General features: G+C 39.7%; 1 protein-coding gene across 4 annotated transcripts in view; it reads right to left on the bottom strand.

Annotated features, from left to right (window-relative positions):
- Nucleotides 1–21,615, bottom strand: part of ak8 (adenylate kinase 8) — a 178,116-nt gene that overhangs the window by 52,508 nt on the left and 103,993 nt on the right. For all 4 annotated transcript variants that reach the window (XM_043720309.1, XM_043720310.1, XM_043720311.1 and 1 more), the window contains one exon: nucleotides 10,196–10,337. In XM_043720309.1, the coding sequence (XP_043576244.1) occupies nucleotides 10,196–10,337 (142 nt within the window). The remainder of the gene's footprint in view (nucleotides 1–10,195; nucleotides 10,338–21,615) is intronic.

The following is a 21,615-nucleotide window of genomic DNA, read 5'->3' as shown; positions in this document are numbered from 1 at the left end:
AACTGCTTCTAGTACTCCAGACTTGGTCTCATCACCACCTTGTAGAACTGTAGCTAAGACTTCCCTACTTTTATTGGAGAAAGTGAGTCTCTCATCCACAGCCTCCAACCTCGTAGTCCGGGAACCCCTGCAACGCCCGATTCTACCTCTTACCCAAAATTCATAACTCTGACTGCCCCGGTCAACCCAGTGTCTCAACCTGCTCCTGCTCCACTGAACTTATCTCCGCATACCTTGACACTGTCCTGTTCCCCCTTAGTCCAGGAACTCCCCACCTACGTTTGGGACACCACCCACACCCTCCACTTCGATAACTTTTGTTTCCCCGGCCTTCTATGCCTTATCTTCACCATGGTCATCTAGTCCCTGTACACATCTATCCGCCATGATGGAGGTCTCCAAACCCTCCATTTCTTCTTCTCACGCCGACCCAACCAGTAACCTTCCACTGACACTCTCATTCAACTGGCTGAACTGGTCCTCACCCTTAATAATTTCTCCTTCCAATCCTCCCACTTCCTCCAGACCAAAGGGGTAGCCATGGGCACCCACATAGGTCCCAACTATGCCTGTCTCTTCATTGGGTCTGTGGAACAGTCCATCTCCCGCAGCTACACTGGCGCCATTCCCCTTTTCCTTCGCTACATTACACCTCCTCCCACCCTGCCTCCTGTAAAAACACCAACCCTAATTCCCAATTCCTCTGCCTCCGCTGCATCTGTTCCCAAGAGGACCAATTCCACCATAGAACGTCCCAGATAGCCTCCTTCAAAGACTGCAATTTCCCCTCCCACATGGTTGACGATGCCCTCCAGTGCATCTCCTCCACTGCCTGCACCTCCACCCTTGAACCACACTCCTCCAATAACAACAAGGACAGAGCCCCTGGGTCTTCACCTTCCACCCCTCCAACCATCCGCCATTTCCTCCACCTACAAACAGACCCCACCACCAGAGATATATCTCCCTAAGTCGCCCTATCTGCATTTCAGAGAGATGATTCCCTCTGCAACTCCCTTGTTAGGTTCATGCTGCCTCCCTCCCCCAACCCCAACCAACCCAACCTCCCCTGCCACCAAAAGAAGTGCAAAACCTGTGCCCACATTTCCGCCCAAGGTCCTAAAGGATCCTTTATACCGGATGTGGTCTCCTCTACATTGGGGAGATAGGGTGCCAACTTGAGGATCGTTTCAGAGAACATCTCTGGGATACGCGCACTAACCAACCCCACTGGCCTGTGACTGAACACTTTAACTCCCCCTCCCACTCCACCAAGGACATGAAGGTCCTGGGCCTCCTCCATCGCCAAACCCTAACCACCTGACGCCTGGAGGAAGAATGCCTCATTTTCCGACTTGCGACCCTCCAACTGCACGGGATCAATGTGGACTTCACCAGTTTCCCCATTTCCTCTCTCCCCACTTTATCCCAGTCCCAAATTGACACCGCCAACTTGAACTGTCCTACCTTTCCATCTTCCTTCCCACCTATCTGGTCCAACCTTCCCCTCACTTATCACCTTCATCTACCTATCGCATGCCCAGCTACCTTCCTTCCAGCCCCAGCTCCCTCCCAGTTATTTCACAGCCCCCTTGGCCCAGAAGCCTTATTCCTGATGAAGGGCTAATGCTCGAAACATCAATTCTCCTGCTCCTCGGATACTGCCTGGCCGGCTGTGCTTTTCCAGCACCACACTCTTCTTCCCTATATTTATACTCAAATTCATTTGAAATAAGGGCCAATATTCCATTAGCCTTCCTTATTGCTTGCTATACCTGCGTGCAAGCTTTTGGTGTCCCTTTGTGCTGCACATTTCTGCACTGTCTTTCTATTTAAATAATATTCTGTTCTTTTTGTTCTCCCTTCCAAAATAAACAACTTTGCACTTTTCCACATTATATTCTATTTGATAACTTTTTTGCCCATTTATTTAACCTGTCAATTTCTCTCTACGACACAAAGATCGGTTGCTGATGACACAAAGGTCAGTGGTGTTGTAGATAGCGTTGAGGGCTGTTGCAGGCTACAACATGACATTGACAGAATGCAGAGCTGGGCTGAGAAGTGGCAGATGGAGTTCAACTTGGATATTTATTTTAAAAGTGATTTATTTTGGAAGGTCGAGTTTGAATGCTGAATACAGGAATAAAGACAGCATTCTTGGCAGTGTGGAGGAACAGTGGGATCTTGGGGTCCACGTACATAGATCCCTGAAAGTTTCCACCCAAGTTGATAGGGTTGTTAAGAAGGTGTATGGTGTTTTGGCTTTCATTAACAGGGGGATTGAGTTTAAGAGCTGTGAAGTTTTGCTCATCCTGGTGAGACCACACTTGGAATATTGTGTCCAGTTCTGGTCGCCTCATTATAGGAAGGCTGTAGATGCTTTAGAGAGGGTGCAGAGGAGATTTACCAAAATGCTGCCTGGATTGGAGGACTTGTCTTCTGAAGAGAGATTGAGTGAGCTTGGGCTTTTTGTATCGGAGAAAAGAAGGAAGAGAGATGATTTGATAGAGATGTACAAGGTAATTTGTGGTATAGATAGATAGCTAGAGACTTTCCCCAGGGCAGAAATGGCTGTCATGAGGGGTCATAATTTTAAGGTGAGTGGAGGAAGGTATAGGGAGATGTCAGAGGTAGGTTCTTCATGCAGAGACTGGTGGGTGCATGGAAATACTGCCAGCAGTGATAGTAGAGTCAGAGACATTTGGGACTTTTAAGCAACTGTCGGACAAGCACGTGGATGGCAGTAAATTGAGGAGTGTGTAAGTTAGGTTGATTTTAGATTAAGATAAATGCTTGGCACAACAGCATAGGCTGAAGGGCCTGTATTGTGCTGTACTGTTCTATGTTCTATAAACTATTTGTATCCTTGTCACAATGACAGGTTTCAAAAAGAGGAAATGCATGTCTCCTCCAACTATTTTGATTACATTTCTTTTTCTGACCATGAGGGTAGTCAATTGCCAAGGTGAGCTGTTTAAAAGACCTCCCTCATTCCTTGGGATTTAAACATAATTGTTTGCTTATGTTTAAAGCCATTCGGCCCTCACCCCACATTTGGTCTATTCCCCACATTCCCCACTTACGCAAACTCATGCTAACCCATGTTCCCAATGACTCATTATAGCCTTTATGTCAATTCATGCCAACCCATGACCACCATCCATCACATTTTGGCCTTTTATACTCTCCATACCAACTCTCAGTTCTACATGCAGATCTCATGTTGAGAGTAATATCTTTTAAGGCCTTCACTATATAAAAAAGCAATTCTTTTCATGAAAGCCCCGTCAGTACATTTAAATCCTTCAATCATTTAATTCCTTATCAAAACAAGTAGTTAAGTTCATAAACCATAGCAAAGACAGCTAATTATTCAGTAATCTCCTTAAACTGTCAACCTGTGAATTAACAGCCACCTATTGTGACAGGTTGTGCAAAGCAGCTAAGAATTAAAACTGCTATAAGTATAGGATTATGCTAATAAATAGCTACTGAAACTGCTGGAGCAGAGTTTTTTCAACTCTCACAGACCCAGTGGCTTTCTTTTTTTTATATAATAGTATGAATTTTTCAACTCTCGGACAGAGAGAGACTTTGTTTTCTCCTTTTGTAAAAGGCTGGCAAATGACAACTTCAAACTTTTACATCATTATTCACTCTTTGGAAACATTTATGATTAGGCTGAAGATTCATCCTGCAGTGTGAGAGTTATAAGAGCCTTGCTGCAGCATTTGAAGGTAGGAAACAGGGTGGTGGTGGAGGTTTGTTTTTCAGATTGGAAGCCTATGACCAGCGGTTGCCACAAGCATCAGTGTTGAGTCCACCGCTGTTTGTCATTTATATCAATGATTTTGATATGAGTATAGGTGGTATGGTAATTGCTGATGACATTAAAATTGATGGTGTAGCGGACAGTGAAGAAGATTATCTCCGATTACAACAGGACCTTGATCAGATGGGCCGATGAGTGGCAGATGGAGTTTAATTTACGTGAGGTATTGTACTTTGGTATGAAAAATTAGGGTAGGACTTATATTCTTAATAGTAGGGTCCTGGGGAGTGTCGTCAAACAAAAAAACCTTGGGGTGCAGGTGCAAAGTCCCTTGAAAGAGGAGTTGCAGGGTTGACAGGGTAGTGAAAAAGGAATTTCATACGCTTGCCTTTATTGGTCAGTGCATTGAGTATAGGTGTTGGGATGTCATGTTGCAGCTGTACAGGACATTGATTAGGCAACATTTGGAATACTGCGTTCAATTCTGGTCTCCCTGCTATAGTAAGGATGTTGTTAAACTTGATAGGGTTCAGAAAAGATTCACCATGATGATTCTGGGGTTGGAGGGTTTGAGCTATAGGGAGAGGCTGAATAGGCTAGGGCTACTCTGGAGTATGGGAGGCTGAGGGCTGACTTTATAAAAGTTTATAAAATCATGAGCAGCATAGATAGGGTGAACAGCCAAAGTCTTTTTTCAAGGGTAGGGGAGTCCAAAACTGGAAGGTATAGGTTGAAGGTGAGAAGGAAAAGATGTAAAAGAGACCTAAGGGGCAAAGTTTTCACACAGGGTGGTGCATGTATGGAATAAGCTGCCAGAGGAAGTGGCAGAAGCATCTGGATGGGTACAGGAATAGGAAAGTTTACAGGGTTATGGGTCAAATGCTGGCAAAAGGAGTCCAGATTAATTTAGGATATCTGGTTGGCATGGATGAGTTGGACTGAGGGGTCTGCTTCCATATGATTCTGACTCTCTTTGATGACCCACTGTATCATTAACATCGGGCAAATATTTAGAAATTCATTTTGATTGCATTTGCTAGTTGATGTACACTGTGGTGGTTTAATCTTAGAATTTTTCCCATGTTTACTTCATGTAAAGAAGTAAGTGGACAAGTAGATTGTATTACTGTTCTAACTTGTATAATAATTTTCCTGGTACATTCCCTGGAACTAAATTTTTGTCTACATTATAAAAGGGCAACCAATCACTAACCAGAACAGAGCATAATTTTGTGGTCTCATCCAGTATCATACAAAATTGGCAATCTGGTCTGGGATCTTTAATCCCATTCCTCTCTCATCGCCAGCCCCTGCCCTAGCAAAAATGATTCTTCCGAATATAGGGCAGGGTTTTTGGGTCTAGGGTCCATCCACCACTTTGGAGTCTCCATGATTGTGTGAAAATCCAGGCAAATAAAGGAATTTTGTAAATATAAAATTGCATGTAACCTGGTTACAGTGAATGGGTTTCATATTTTAACTCCTCGCTTACCTGTTGTGGAAGGGTGGTGATCTAGGCTTCTGTGATCAGAAGAAAAAAAACATTTATCATGTCTATTTGAATGGTAGCAACTTCACCCTATCAACTGTATTCAAAAACTTTTTTTGAACCAATTGGATGTAATTTTATAATTCTGATTTACAAGATTCTTCTGAGTCGTAATACTTTGGTTCACCTGCAATGCCTTCTGGATGATTTGAGGATTTTATTTTACAAAATGGAACAGTTTTAATAAGTTACTTGTACATTCTTTAGCAGAAAACAACTGCTAGAAAACGTTATTCAGAAATATAGATACAGCTATATGTTTAAACACCTCCGTTCAGATTTCTGTAGAGTCAGAGGAACTTTACAAATGAACCTGTTGCAGAAGTCCTACCCCTATTTCCAAATCGTTTTTTTTCTCTCTGTTAAAGGAAAGGTGAGAGAAAAATGAGACTTACATGTAAGAGAATCCCTAACTCTGTAAGGCCATTTAAACTTGGTGCTAAATTCAAATAAACCCAATTTTGGCTATTCAAGCATCTTAATTTGCAATATGGGAGTCACAAATTCATGGTGCAGACTTTAGTGCTCCTGAAAGGTAGATAATATCTGTTTAATTGTTCTATGAAATATTTTAAATCTCCTATGCCTTACATTGGAGTTGAAATGTCCTGCCATGGAGCGATGGGATACTATTGACATATTTTAAAATTGAACTCTCAAATTGAAATTGGGAGTCCAATTTCACAAGAGGCTGGTGCCACATGGTCGTCTTGATGGCAGCTCTCCTACCCCAGACTTTCTAAAAGTTGAACTCCATTGCTCAGCTCTGCTGCCTGTCAGACAGATTGTCCATTTGGTTGGCTGTTGACAGAAGGGGGACGTCCAAGATGCACATAAGGTCTTGCTTTTAAGATAAGCAATGCTCCATGCTCTTGATCTTGCAAATTTATTCAGCTATTTTTGGCATAATCTGCATTCTGTCCTAAATATTAAGGCTATAGATTCAAGTCTTCAATGGATTCCAGTTACAGCTGCTAAGAGCCAGTAATGTTGGGCAAATTTAATTTGAGTATCATAGTATTAGAACAGAAGTTCTAAATCTAGTGAATGACTTTTTAAAAAAGGTATTCGCAGGATGAGAGTGTCAATGGCTAGGCCAGCATTTATTGCCCTTCCCAATTGCCCAGAGGTCAGTTACAAATCAATCATATCACTCTGTGTCTGGAGTCACATGTAGGCCAGACCAGGTAAGGATGGCAATTTCCTTTCCTAAATGACATTAGTGCACAGGTGGGCTTTTCCTGACAATCGTGGTCATCATTAGACCCTTAATTCCAAATTTTAATTTAATTCAAATTCCATCATCTGCCATGGCAGGATTTGAACCAGGTCCTCAGAACATTACCTGGATGTCTGGGTTAACTGTCTAGCAATAATACATAGATCATTGCTTACCCGACATTGAAATGATAATTATTAAAATGAGCATTCTTTTCAATTTTAATGAATGAATAATTACAAACTTCAGGATAATCATGATTAATATTGCTTTATGACTGTAAAATTAATTTTAGCTAATGAAGGGGCACAGTGGAATTTGCAGCATTAGTTTGTTACTTTGTATAACTGATTAGGTGCCATTTTCAAAATATGTTGCTGCTGGTTTGTCTATGTTGGAAAAGAAGGAATTGTCATCATCACACACTCAGTATATCCCAAACATCTTTCAATTGTGAAGTGAAGTCATAGTTTTGCATAGGCAAATGCAACAGCATATTTGTGTTCAAGGTCCCACAAACAAAAATAAGTGAATGAATAAATATTTAGAGCATTTGTTTTTTGAAGTGTTGGTTGAAAGGAAAACATTGCTCAAGACTCAGGAAGAAGGTCTTGTTTTTTCTTGGTTTGTGCTACAGGATCTTGTGCACCGGGGGGGGGGGGGGGGAGCGCAGGCAGGCATGCAAGCCTTCTGGTTAACATTTCAACAGAAAGACAGTACCTTTGACAATATAGCACTTGCTCAGTACTGGACAACAATTCGGCTGATTCAGTAACAGTGTTACCAATTGCATGTAGCTATTGTTCCACCTTACAGAACCTTAAGTGAACACTGAGCTTGCAAATATCTGTTTTAAATTATGCTTAAATCTCATTTTCTTCTTAAAGTAACTTAATTAAACTAATGCATACCAGTTACTCAAATGTTCTAAAATATGAAGCTTCAACCCCAAGAGACAAAGCCCAGAAACAGGCCCAGAAGTAGTATTGCATATTTGTTGAAATCTTGCTTTGTACAAAGTCAGCAATATTTGGACAGCGAATATAACTGGAAAACACATGAAAAAGGTTGTGAATTACAAGAAATGCTTATTTGAAATTCCAGATTACTTTGCCTTTAATGGACACAATTTCACAACCAAGTTCCTGGCTTTTTCAGTTTTCTATTTTACTGTGGAAGCAGAACTATAATCCTCTAAAATCACACCTTATGAAAATGCTTTCTCTGCACACACAACTAAAGAATGATGAATATTCCACTGCACGCCCAACAAACTTTTTGTAAATGGCAAGGATAGAGGACAGGTACAGCTGTATTAGTACAATTAATGAGGAGTAAGATAGGGCTGCAGCATGCAGAGTGACATCTACCACTTGAAATGGCTAAAGACTGAGTAGCTGATAATATGGTTATTAACCTTGCTAGCCCCAAGATTGTGCTGGAGATTTCAACTCCATTTTCCCATTGAACTTTCTATTAATCTGCTGTGTGTTCTTGTAATCCATGTGGGGATCAGTACTGGAGAATACTGAAGTCTGTGCAAACACAACACATTGATGAATTCACTTACCTGTGTTCAAGCAGTCAAAAGTCTATTGCTGAATTTCCTTGGATAGAGCTCAAATTTAGTTCAAGTTGATCGGTAAAATGGTAGTCATATATTATCCAGTTTTACTAGACCGCATTCTAACAATTAACAATATCAATTAATTTTGTCATTTTAACTTTGCTTCAATGCAGACACAAGCATTCTTTATAGTTATGACATAATGCAGTTAAGAAAAAAGAATCAACCTTGTCCTGCTTGAATTTCAACTGCTTGTCATGAGGGCAGAATTCATTACCTTCCCCATGGCAAGTTTAGTGGCTGGTGAGGACCCTACCGTCTTCCCACCCTCCCCAAATTAAGCCTGTAACAGGAAGGTTCGTCGATGGCCTTCCCGCATGTTGCCAATTGAGACCTTTAAGTGAGCAATTAATGCCCATTTAAGTGCACCAGCCCTCATGTGGTTTTACAAATCTGCAAGTCTAACCCCTGCTATATGTGTTCAAAGCAGAAATAAGCCAAAGATAGCAAGAAAGAGAAATTGGTGAAAGAGATCTATAATCATAGAGCAAGAGGGGAAAAACCTTCAAGTGTTAACTCACACTGTGCTAGTTGATGACAATCACCATGGAGCAGATTCCCAGCTTGCTTTTAAATTTTTAAAATGTCCCAAGTTTGATTTGTCCCCTTTCTAACTTTTGTTCCCTCATGTCTTTTTCATCTGAATCTACTTCTCTATTTATGTTCACATAAAGATCATTCTTGCAGATACCACAAGGCAAAATTGCTTATATTGTAGTAGAAACATTTTCCTCAACACAGAAAAACTAGGAGATGCCAGTATTGGTTTAAAACAAAAAGCCTCCTCAAATCTACCAAATGTAAATGGAACACTTTTTTTGAAATTTGGCAGTATCTTGAAAATACTCTGCAAACTATCTAATAATGCCAGGTCTTACATGATGATGGTATATGGTCATGTGGGGTAGATTTTTGTTGTCAGGATCAGGCGGAGTAGCTTGGCAGGATAAGCTATAATGCTGGTTCCAGCAATGAGTCTTTTTGAAAACCAATTGCCTCATTTTAAAACTTTTAGCCCACCAATCTCCTTCATCCTGGTGGTAGGCGAGGGAAATTGCCTCTTTATGTGTAAGGTCATAATGTATGTTTGTGGCAGAGGTTGATAATGACGTTTGTGGCAGAGGTTGATCACATATTTGTGAAATAAGGCCTGAATTTTGTCATAAAAAGTATTGGTAAAGCCACGAGTGCTCAACTGTATTAAAAGGTAAACTGGATGGCAAATTCTGACATCTGGATATGAAGATTAACTGTAGAAACAAGGAAGTAACCATGACCCTCTGAACGTTTTGCTACACAATACCTTGCCCAGAGACGTAGCATTCTCACACAAACAACAGAGTGCATTTGTGAATGTTATCCACTAGATACTAGCATAAAAGAAAAAATTAGGATTTGTCCATTCAAATATAAGCAAAATAGTAGTGGCACAATGAATCTTTAATTATTGTCAGAAAGTTGAATACTCCCGTCGGGCTGTTCTCATTAGAGAGACAACTAGTGGTGTTTTAACCTGAGGTTTAACCTCACACTAGGGGAGATGTTGAGAAGCTGTCACCTTTATGACGACCTCAGCCACTAAGGAAATGAAACCTTACTGTTGGTATTACTCAGTATTGTAAACCAACTGTCTAGCTAACTGAGCTAACCAACCACCAAACAATTTCTCAGGTGGGCAAAATTCACTTTTTCAAGTATGTCCATTTCTTTCAGTTTGTAGTTATTATTGGAAATATAAAAAGTATTTTTAAAAAACTTCTTTTTTTTAATCTCTTGATCTCAATTTTCCTTATTCATGATAATCATCTAGTACCAGTTAGTTCCCATTGACCATAAAATCCAAACTATTGTATTATTACTAGTGACTTTATATAGATTTCATGATTGGGAACATAACTAGATTCTAATTATAACATGTGGTATATTGAAGTCAAACGTATCCCTATTAAACTCCATTTCACCCTAGATATAATGTGCTAGTTCAATATTATTAATGCAAAGGTTTAAACTCTTATAAAGACTTACCTGTTTGGAATAAATCCTGCATCATTTAGCATTTCAGCCTGTCTCAGATCTTGAGGGAATCCATGCATTACCCAGCCCTGAGTGGAACAGTCCAGTTTACTCAGACGTTGAGTCATACATTTTAAGACGATAACATCTGGAACTATATCCAAAATAAACAGAATTGTACAATCATTATGTAAGGTAGCCCTGGTCACATTTCTGAGTTTTAGTGAGACAAAAACAAGAATTTTGATAACTTTCCACTCCACCACTGTGCATTTGCTCAAAGTATCTTCCCTAGCTGGCAGTCATACTTAACAGAGTAGATAAGTGAATCAAAGATTTTTTGCAGCCTGTGCCAATTCAATACTCAGTATTGAGGTGATAGTTGACATGTAAACATGAATACTACATTCTTCTTAACCAACTTATAATCCTAGATTCTCTAATTTAGAACTGATGGCAAATGCTCTATTAATAGCTAAAAGATTCAAATATCATGAGGAATAATTTTCAGTATAGTGTAACATTTTGATTTCTTCCCATTGCTAATTCATGCCAACTGTGCAATTACTGTGAAAGTAGTTTATTTCATTTTGTCTGTTGCATTGCTTGTACGTATTTCTTTTTTGCAGCTCTTTTTTGCAATTCATGGATTTTAAAATATATTATCTTAAACATTTACCACACAATATAAATTCACCATTTATTTATCAAAAGAATACAAAAGGAGTTTGGAACTACCTTTGCAATTTAAAGGTAAAAGAGTCTGAAAGTTTTTTTTTTAATTCATTCACTGAGTGTGGGTGTCACTAGCTAGGTATGCATTTATTGCACATCCCTTATTGCCCACAGGGCTATTAAAAGTCATTGCTGTGGGTATGAAGTCACAAGTAGGCCAGAGAAGGTAAGGAAGGCAAATTTCATCCCCTGAAGGATATTAGTGAACCGGATGGGGTTTCCCTTATGGTCATCAGTAGACTCTAAATTCCAGATTTTTAATTGAATCCAAATTCAAACATCTGCCATGGCAGGATTCATACCCAGGTCTCCAGATCACTGTAATAATACAACTAGACTATTTCTTCCCCATTACAGATATGGGGATTAGATGAGTAGTATCTCAATGTGTTATGATTAGTTAGGTACCAACTCTGTCCTTGGGATTATTTGGGTTTTTTTGTTTTATTGTTTTATTTTGATTATTGTTTTTTGGTGGGAAATTAGAGGGAGCAAATCTAAGTCCATATGAGTGTTTCCTTTCAAATTTATCATCAACCTTTATGATCACATCCTATTCAAGTATGACTCACTATGATAAATAACTCATACCGATATATCATACCTTATTTAAAACCTAATTTATTTTCATTTGAACAAGGACCTAGAAATTAGATTTTTTTGCATGTGCAAAATGTGTTCATATGGACATCATTGTGTACTTGATCTTTTCATGCCACAAGTATAACTCCATCATATTTTATTAGACACTTCCATCAGTATTGTATTCAGATTTGTGACTATATATGCATGCTATATAACTTCCAAGCCCTTATCAACACCTGAGCAGCAAGAGGTGTTGGAGGATGAATAACAGCATAAGCAAGAAGAGTAAGGAACAGTGTTCAGCTTTGTTCTCCACATTTATGAAAGGATATACTTGCATTGGACATGGTACCACAAAGATTCACTAGGTTATTCCCTTTGATGAAGAGGTCAATTTAGAACGAAAATGAGGAGACATTTCTTCAGCCAGAGAATGGTTGGCCTGTGGAATTCATTGCCACAGAGCGCAGTGGAGGCCAGGACTTTAAATGTCTTCAAGACACAGATTGATAAATTCTTAATCTCGCAAGGAATTAAGGGATACGGGGAGAGTGCGGGTAAGTGGCGTTGAAATGCCCATCAACCATGATTGAATGGTGGAGTGGACTTGATGGGCCGTATGGCCTTACTTCCACTCCTATTTCTTATGGTCTTATGAGGGCGTGTCCTTTGATAAGAGGCTGAATAAATTAGACCAATATTCTCTGGAGCTCTGAAGAATGAGAGGCACCCCCATTGAGACATATACAATTCTAAAGGGGCTTGATAGGGGAGACTTTGAGAGATTGTTCCTATTAGTGGGGAATCTAAAACACAGACCTAAAATTGTGGACCAATTATTTAGGACTGAAATGAGAAGAAATTACTTCATTCAAAGGGTTGTGGATCTATGGAATACTCTACCCTGAAGAGGTACACATCCTTTATTTTTGAAATTTAAGGCTGGAAAAGCCTTTGGTTTCTATAACAATATGGGGAAGGTGGAGCTGATATCCAAGATGAATTATGATTGTATTAAAAGGGGAATATGGCTTAACAGGCCATCTGGTCTACTCTTGTTCCTATTTCTTTTGTGTTTTTGTGAGGAAATGAGCAGCATTGGCCATCAGAGCTCCTGTTGTCAGATTTCTTAGAAAACTTTCTCAACGTGTGCTTCACATAAAATATTTTGTTTCCAATTTCAATAACCTATCAATCTTTATCATCATCACTCCTAACTACCATTATCCAAATTCTTTCGTTCAGTCCAACCTTGTAGGTCTTGTCCTCACTTCTCTAAAAATAGTAACGCCCAACACCTCAATTCTTTGCATAATATTTAACTGTGAAAAGTACAAATTATCCTTGAACAACCATGTAGTGTCTGTCTTATGCACACTTTTATATATTGTAGTGCTCCTTCAAAGTGTAAATCCAGTGATTACAGCCTTCATGATAAGTGATCTCAAATACCTGTGGGCCCAGCTGCTAATAGCAACATCTTAATGTGGACCAGGAGCAGTGTGATGTAGTTGACTAGATGACAGTTAAAAGCTGGCAGGGAAATAGGCAACCTGTTGTCCTGAGAGAAGACAGCTAGTACCTCTTTCATGGAACAAATACCAGCCTCCAGTAACAGTCTCAGAAATTCTACAGCTCTGCAGGAAAACATCCTCACTACTGGCTCTTGTGGGCATTGTCTGAGCCTCGTGGGCTTCAATATGTGCTGGCATACAAGCAATTAACTTAGTTCTATGGTCTGCGCTCGATCATTCCACTTTTGGCAGATTTGGTCTCCAAGACGTACACCAAGGAGATAAAAAGCAACATTGAAATCAGCAATATATTCATAGTAAATTCAAAAAGAGGTTGCCTTGATGTGCATTAATAAGTGTTTACATTTATAAAAACTTGGGGCCTTTGACAACAGAAGGATGACAAGTGCTTCACAAAGGTTTGTTTTCAAACTGTAGTCTCTGTAACTCCATCCCACAAAAGCTTTCCCTGTGAGACCAACCTCTGGCCTGGACTGCTCCATGATCTTAGCAGTCTGGAGCCTACCATTTCTGCTGCAGCTATTGTCACCCAGGAATTCCAAATCCCTGCATCCTGATCCAAGGGAGGACACAGTGGTGAATTCTCCACTGCTTGATTGATGTGTGACTTTAGATACCTTCCCCAAAGGAAGCAATTGAGGTCTCTCACTGCCACATCACCTGGCAGGTTAGACCGTTCCCACCTTCACAAGATTTCAGCCATTCACTCTGCTCCTCTCTTCACAGATGCTGCCAGATTTGCTGTGCATTTCCAATATTTTTATTTTAGATGCTGGGAATACTGCCCTGCCATGGGATCTTTTATCTCCATCTGAACAGGCAGACTGAGCTTCAATTTAACATTTAAACTGAAAGTCAGCCACAACAATGAAGCACTTCCTCAATTCTGCACCAAAGTGTCAGCCAAGATATGTGCTGAAATCCCGTGGAAGACTTGAATCCATAACAGAGTGCTATCTCCGAGCCAAGCTGACATTGGCCCTTGTCGAAAAGCAGCTGGTGTGAAGGCTGCCAATAAAAACACATTTAAAGGTTAAAATAAATTCTAGCTTCCCAGTATCACTTGCATTTTAATTATAAAAATATCCACACGTACCATCAGCTATGTGAAAAACAAATCACAAGCAATTAGATTGGTAAGTAGTGTTCCATATATACCATGGAATATGATTGTTCCATGTCAACTTAATGGTGACTCAACAGGAAACTGTGCTCATTCACGTTAAAAATAATCAACAAAAAGGGCCCTCAGGTTATTGCCAAAAAATGCTTAAACCAGAATTTTTGGTACTGCCTGCCATCTACTGGTGAGTGCTCTTAATAACGATATAATTACACATCAGCAGTTACAGCAAAATATTATTAAAGTAGTTTTATTATAATTAGTAGAAAGTTTGATAATAATGTGATTTATTATACTTCAAATGAGCAGGTTATATTTTAGATGCAAAATAGACCAACTGGAATGGTAAATGTTTCCATCTGTGTGTTGTGATTTATGAACTATATACTATCATACTGAACAAAAGAGCGATTTAATTTTGAGTTTTTTTACATACTGTATTTGTCAGTACTCTATCTCACAAAGGATAAATCTTGCATTGCGAAAGGAGAAGAGTAGTATTGAGAGAAAGACCAAGAGTAATCACACACACAAGACAGCATGGAAGATCAAATATAGTCAAGGAAAATAATTACATTAGCAATCAATCCGATCAACATTAATTTTAACCATTTTTGAATTTTACTTATTTAAATAAAATGCTATTTGAGTCTTTTTAAAAAGCCCTTAAATCTTTTGAGTGTCATTGTTGGCTTAAGACACCCCATGCAATCATTTCATGCATAACACAGAATTTTATAGCAATCATAGTGATGTACTTCAATGCACGTCATTTCCACATATGGCGGGGGGAGCAGAAACTGAGTCCTGAGGTTTTTACTGGTCTTGATGTACATGGGTATTGGCTGTTTCAATATTTGATACATTACATATGGAGCAGAACACTGTTTTAAAATTCACTCATGGAATGTAGGGTGTTGCCCACCCTAGTTGCCCTTGAGAAGATGGTTTTAACCTTTAAATGTGTTTTTATTGGCAGCATTCACACCAGCTGCTTTTCGACATGGGCCAATGTCAGCTTGGCTCAGTGATAGTACTCTTGTTATGGATTCAAGTCTCCCACAGGATTTCAGCACATATCTTTGCTGACACTTTGGCTCAGAATCGAGTTGCCCTTGAGAAGATGAACTGCTGCAGTCTATTTCACCTAGGTACATCCATAATGCCATTAGTAAGGGAATTCCAGGATGTTAACCCAGTGACACTGAAGGAACAGTGGTAATTTCAAAGTCCGGATGGCGAGTGGCTTGGAAGGCACTTGCAAATAGTGGTGTTCCCATATCTCTGTTGCCCTTCTTCTTCTAGATGGTAGCAGTTGTGCATTTGGAAGGTGCAATCGAAGGACCCTTGGTGAATTTCTGTAGTGCATCTCGTAGGGAGTACACACTACTGCAACTGAGCTTCAGTGGCGGAGGAAGTGAATGTTTTTGAATGTTGTACCAATCAAGTCAGCTGCTTTGTCCTGGATCAAGCCAAGATTCTTGAGTTTTATTGGAGCTGCATCTATCCAAGCAGGTTGACAGTATTCCACTGCACTCCTGAATTATATCATGTAGATGGTCGACAGGCTTTGGGGAGTCATCAGGTGAGTTATCCTAGAGTAGCATTTCTCAAAATTTCATATTTGTTGGCCTCTGCTGACTGCTTGAGTGGATAAAAAGACCCCACTGAGTATCTGACTTACTTGCTTTTATTTGCTGCATTGGTAATGGTACTTCTTTTGGTGAGACACCAACGGAGTTGATGTCTGGTACCAAGCTGAAGAGTTTCTGTTTCATGTCAGCCATCACATTTAGCTGGTTCCTCTTTGTTATCAGTTTCACAACCAACCAAAATCCAACCTCATGATTGTCTGTTGTCATTGGATTTGATTTCTGTAAGGCCTTTAACAAGGTGCTGCATAGGGCGCTGCTAAGTAAGGTAAGGTATTGACATGGACAGAGGATTGCCTTGCGCGCATAAGGCACAGTGTGGGGATAAAGGGGCCTTTATCAGGTTGGCAGCCGGTGACTAGTGGAGTTCTGCAAGGGTCAGTATTGGGATCACAAGTATTTGTGTTATACATTAATGATCTGGATGAAAGAAATTAGGGCCTTGTTGCTAAGTTTGCAGGTGACACAAAATGTGTGGAGTGATAGATAGTGTTGAGGAGACAGGGAGGCTGCAGAAGGATTTGAACAGGCTAAGAGACAGGGCAAAGAAGTGGCAGATGGAATATGATGTGGGAAATTGTGAGGTTGTGCACTTTCATAGGAATAACAGAGGCATAGACATTTTTTTTAAATGGCAAAAAGCTTCGGAAATCTGAAGCACAAAGGACATTAGGAGTCCTAGTTCAGGATTCTCTTAAGGCTAATGTGCAGGTTATGTTTTATATACCAGACCAAACTCCCTCAAAATATATTAAAAAATAGTCTAGTCCCTCAGTTTTCTTTATTTTTAAACGTAAGTGAAAGGCATTGCATTCCAGATGCAATTTGATTGGTCAAACTATTGACTTCAAGCAAAACTCATTTTATTTTTACATAACAGTTTAAAATATGGACAAAATGAAAAGAATTAGCTTAACTGTAACCCTATAGAAATGCTTAACAGACTAATATATATTAACTACTAATAATTAGCTGTTCCAATATTGTTCGATCCCATAAATTAACATTTGGCAAAGGCAAATTGAGTAAAATAGATTATCATATGCAATTTTAGCAGCAGGAAGAGAACCTTAACTTCTAGTTGTAACAGAGAAAACAATAAGACCTTCCACATCCAGCTTTAAGACCACAGCAACTACAGAAAGCTAAAACTAAAAATTCTGTGGGAGCTTGACCCCACCCATTCAAGCTGCTTCTATTGTTCCAACTTTAAAAAAAGCTCAAGACCTCACAAGCTGTTTATTGGTTTTGAGCAGACTAATCATCACCTCTGTCTCAACCTTTCTTCATAAAATAAACTAGGACAAAATACACCGCTTAAAGCCATAGTATCTCACAGCTGGCAATTAGAAAGTCAAATGCAATGTTAGCATTCATTTTGAGATGGTTAGAATACAAGAGCAAAGATGTACTGCTAAGGCTGTATAAGACTCTAGCCAGACTGCATTTGGAATATTGTGAGCAGTTCCGGGCCTCGCATCTAAGGAAGGATGTGCTGGTCTTGGAGAGGTTCCAGAGGACATTCACAGGAATGATTCTGGCAATGAAGGGCTCTGCGTCAGTACTCCATGAAGTTTAGGAGGATTGCCGGGGCGGGGGATATCACATTGAAATTTACAGAATACTGAGAAGCCTGAATAGAGTGAGTGTGGAGAAGATATTTTCACTAGTAGGAGAGACTAGTACCTGAGAACACAACCTCAGAGTGAAGGGGTAACTCTTCAGAACTGAGAAGAGGATTAATTTCTTCAGTCAGAGAGCAGGGATCAGGAGGCTGCCAAGAAGGTATGTTTCCCATTTAAATGAATGTGTTCGCACCTATCCATGGTTTCAGGCTTCCGCAATAGGTCTTGGAACATATCTCGAGGGTATGGTGGGACTGCCGTACTTCAATTCAATGATTTACATTTTGAACTAGCCCAAGGATAACCTGGACCTCACTTTATGAATCATTGCCCTGAAGGATGCAAGGGATATTCCCTCTGTAAATAGTGACAACTTAAGGAGGATTAAGTCAGCATAAATGTGACAGCATCCGAGATGGGTTAAACAGAAAATCAGTATAACTTATTATTCATGATTGCGAAGATTAGATTTGTGACACATTAGCCATCGATGCAATTTTGTCAAAGAACATTGAGGAGACTATAGTGCATCTGATGCCTGTAGTCAAAAAGGGCAACTGTGTAATCATCAGGGAACAATCAACTTCTGACCTTACAATGGAGAGAAGGACATTGGTGAAACTGTGGTATGTGATTGTACTTTAGATGACACTCTCATGAACTTTTATATCAATGTCTTGGAGATGAAATTATGGGCCTATAACAACCATAATCTATTCATTTTGGTAGGTATGCTATAGGATTAGAGAATTTTCTCTGATACTCATTTTTTACTGCGCCACAGCCAGTCCAATGCTGCTGAGATGTCAAGGGCAGTGATGCTCACCTCACCCCCAGAAGTCAATTTATGTCCATGTTTTTATAAAGGCTATAATTAGAGCTGGAGGTGAATTCTCCTGGGAAGACAAAGCTGTCTGGGTTGTTTATAAGTATTGCTTGATATCACTGCTGACAACTCCTGTGTTGATAATGAAAAGTAGGTTGATAGACCATTATTAACTAGGTTGGACTTATCCAGCGTGGCTACACAACCTGTGAAGAAAGCTGTAAGTGTCATGGCAGTATTACACCATAATACTTTCTACCCTGAAGGACTCTATGTAGGCCTATGCACATGCAAATAAATTTTCTCCCAGGGAAGTCAAAGAACTACACAATCCTTGAATTTTATGTAAAAAAATTACCAAATGGAAATTAAAACAGTGGGCTGAATTTTAACTCGCTTCAAGAGTGATTTGGCAGTCTGTTACATCCCTTGCAAATCACTGAAGTCAGAAGAATTGAATATTGGGAGAAGTGTAAAATGAGCTGCTGACAAGCTGACACTTATATTACAATATCACCCCAAGTCAAAATCTATCCCATTGACTAATGATGACAAAGTAGCTTACATCTTATTGATTACTGGTATTAATTATGCTGTTAAATGACTCTGACATGTAAAATTATAATGAGTTCAATTGAAAGGGAAAGGTTGGATTCTTAGAGGAAATTTGAATAAGCATACTTAGCATCTTTCCACCAATTTTAAATGAAAACAAAAAAAAGTTGAGTAATGTTCATCTGATTTATTTAAAAACTAATGTAAAAATTGATATAAAATATATGAATGATCAAAAGTTGGTTCTTGTATTTTTGGTCCCTATGACAACTCTTGTCAAGTAAGAAAAAGAATGTTAGGGTTTGAATGGGATATAAATATTTTGTTGGGTTGGGGTAATATCTTCACCCTAAATATTGTTTTTACTTTCCTTTCCTTCATAGTTTCCCATTCAGTATTCTGATTGTGTTTTTCTTCTATTTGTCTTCCTCACCACCATTCAACTACACAATAAAAGATAATCAAAAAGGTAGATGTTAGTAGCGTGCTCATATACATAATATGAGCATAAGGAGTCTTTGGGTGAATTGAAATGCCCTTTATAGACCTAGGTTCAAATGCCCTTTCTAACCTAGGTTCAAATCTGACTGATTTATCATTTGGCATTGAACTACGTTGGCATTGACAATTAGTAGGATATGCATGTGTGAGGGAGAATTATATTCATTGGTTATGACAGCGGTGAGCTTTGTGATTTTTTTTCAGTGCTATATATAATGACTAAGGTTTTCATCATTCTCTTTTCAATGCTCTGTAAGACCTAAGGCAACTCATGTGTAACCTTTGCATTAGCATCATGTTCAGGGTATCATAGTGTATTGGCTGTAGAAATATCTGAGCAACGCAAAAGTTATAAGATTTAAGTGACACCAAAGAAATGACAATATATTTCCAAATCAGGATGGTGATGGGGCTTGGCGGAAAACTTGTGGATGGTGATAATAACAACTGCTGCCCTGATCCTTCTAGATGGTAGGAGCCATAAGTTTGGAAGTGTTGTCTAAGCAGCGTTGGTGAATTTCTGCAGTGCATCTAGTAAACGGTACCGAGTGCTTCTGCTGTGTATACACGTTGGAGGGATTGTATGTTTGGGATGTCATATCTGCTTTGTCATGAAAATTATCAAGCTCCTTGGGTGTTTTTGGAGCTGCAATCATCCAGGCAAATACTATATCATCACTCTACTTGATTAGTGCATGGATTATAGGAGTTGGGAGGTCATATTGCAGCTGTACAGGACATTGGTTAGGTCACATTTGGAATACCATGTGCAATTCTGGTCTAGCTCCTTTCAGAAGGATGTTGTGAAACTTGAAAGGGTTCAGAAAAGATTCATAAGGACATTGCCAAAGTTGGAGGATTTGAGCTATAGGGAGTAGCTGAATAGGCTGGCGCTGTTTTCCCTGGAGCATCGGAGGCTGAGGAGCGACCTTTTTAGAGGTTTATAAGATCACTAGGGGCATGGATAGGGTATATAAACAAGGTATTTTCCCTGGGGTGGGAGTCCAGAACTAGAGAGCATACGTTTATGGTGAGAGGAGAAAGATTTAAAAGGGACCTAAGGGACAACTGTTTCATGCACAGGATGGTGTGCCTCTAGAATGAGCTGCCATAGGAAGTGATGGAGGCTGCTATAATTACAACATTTAAAAGGCATCTGGATGGGTATATGAATAGGAAAGACTTAGAGGGATATGGACCAAGTGCTGGAAAATGGGACTAGATTAATTTAGGATATCTGGTCGGCATGAACGAGTTGGACCAAAGGGTCTGTTTCCATGCTGTACATCTCTATGATTCTATACTTCCTGATATGCCTAGACGGTGGATAGACTTGAGGTATTCAGGAGGTGAGATCCTTGTTGTAAGATTCCTCGTATCTGCTTTCGTAGCCTCAGTATTTATATGGGTAGCCTACTTCAGCTTCTGTTCAATGGTAGAATATTTATTGAAACGGAGACGGGGGGGGGGGGGTATTCAGTGATGCCATTGAATGTCAAAGGGCAACAATTAGATTCTTTCTTGTTGAACTTGGTCACTGCTTGGTACTTCTGTGGTGTGAATATCACTTGCCACTGGTCAACTAATTCTAGGTATTGTCCAGGTACCGCTGTACTTGCATATGGATTGCTTAATATATGAGGAGATGCAAATGTTACTGAGCATAATGCAGTCATCAGTGAACATCCCCACTTCTTTCCTAATAATAGAGGGAAGGTCAATAATGAAGCATCTTGGGTTTAGGAGGAACTCCTGTAGAGGTGTGCTGGAGCTCTGATAACAGACATCCTACAACCATAACCATCTTCCTTTGTGCTAGCTATGACTCTCAGAAATTTCTCCAATTTTCACTGATCCTAGTTTTGTTAGGGCTCCTTAATCCCCCAATTGATCAAATTCTGTCTTGATGTCAAGATTAGTCACTCTAACTTCCCTTTGGATTTCAGCCCTTTAATCCATGCTTGAACCAAAGCTGTAATGAAATGAGAAGCAGTGTGTTTCTGGCAGAAGCAAAACTGGGCGACAATGAGCAGGGCATTGCTGAGCAAGTGCTGCTTGACATCACTTTTCTACCCAGCAAGTACAGCGGTACCTGGACAATACCTAGAATTAGTTGACCAGTGGCAAGTGATATTCACACCACAGAAGTACCAAGTTGAAGTTGTCCTGCTTTTTGTGTACAGGAAATACCTGGGCAATTTTCCACATGGATAGATGACTGTGTGTAATAGCTGTACTGGACCTCCTTGGCTAGGAGTGCATCAAGTTCTGGAGCACAGGCCTTCAGTACTGTTG

Source organism: Chiloscyllium plagiosum, chromosome 30 (genome assembly GCF_004010195.1).
Source record: "Chiloscyllium plagiosum isolate BGI_BamShark_2017 chromosome 30, ASM401019v2, whole genome shotgun sequence".
NCBI lineage: Eukaryota > Metazoa > Chordata > Chondrichthyes > Orectolobiformes > Hemiscylliidae > Chiloscyllium > Chiloscyllium plagiosum.
Note: the sequence above shows the minus strand (reverse complement) of the source record. Positions and strands in the feature narration are given on the sequence as shown.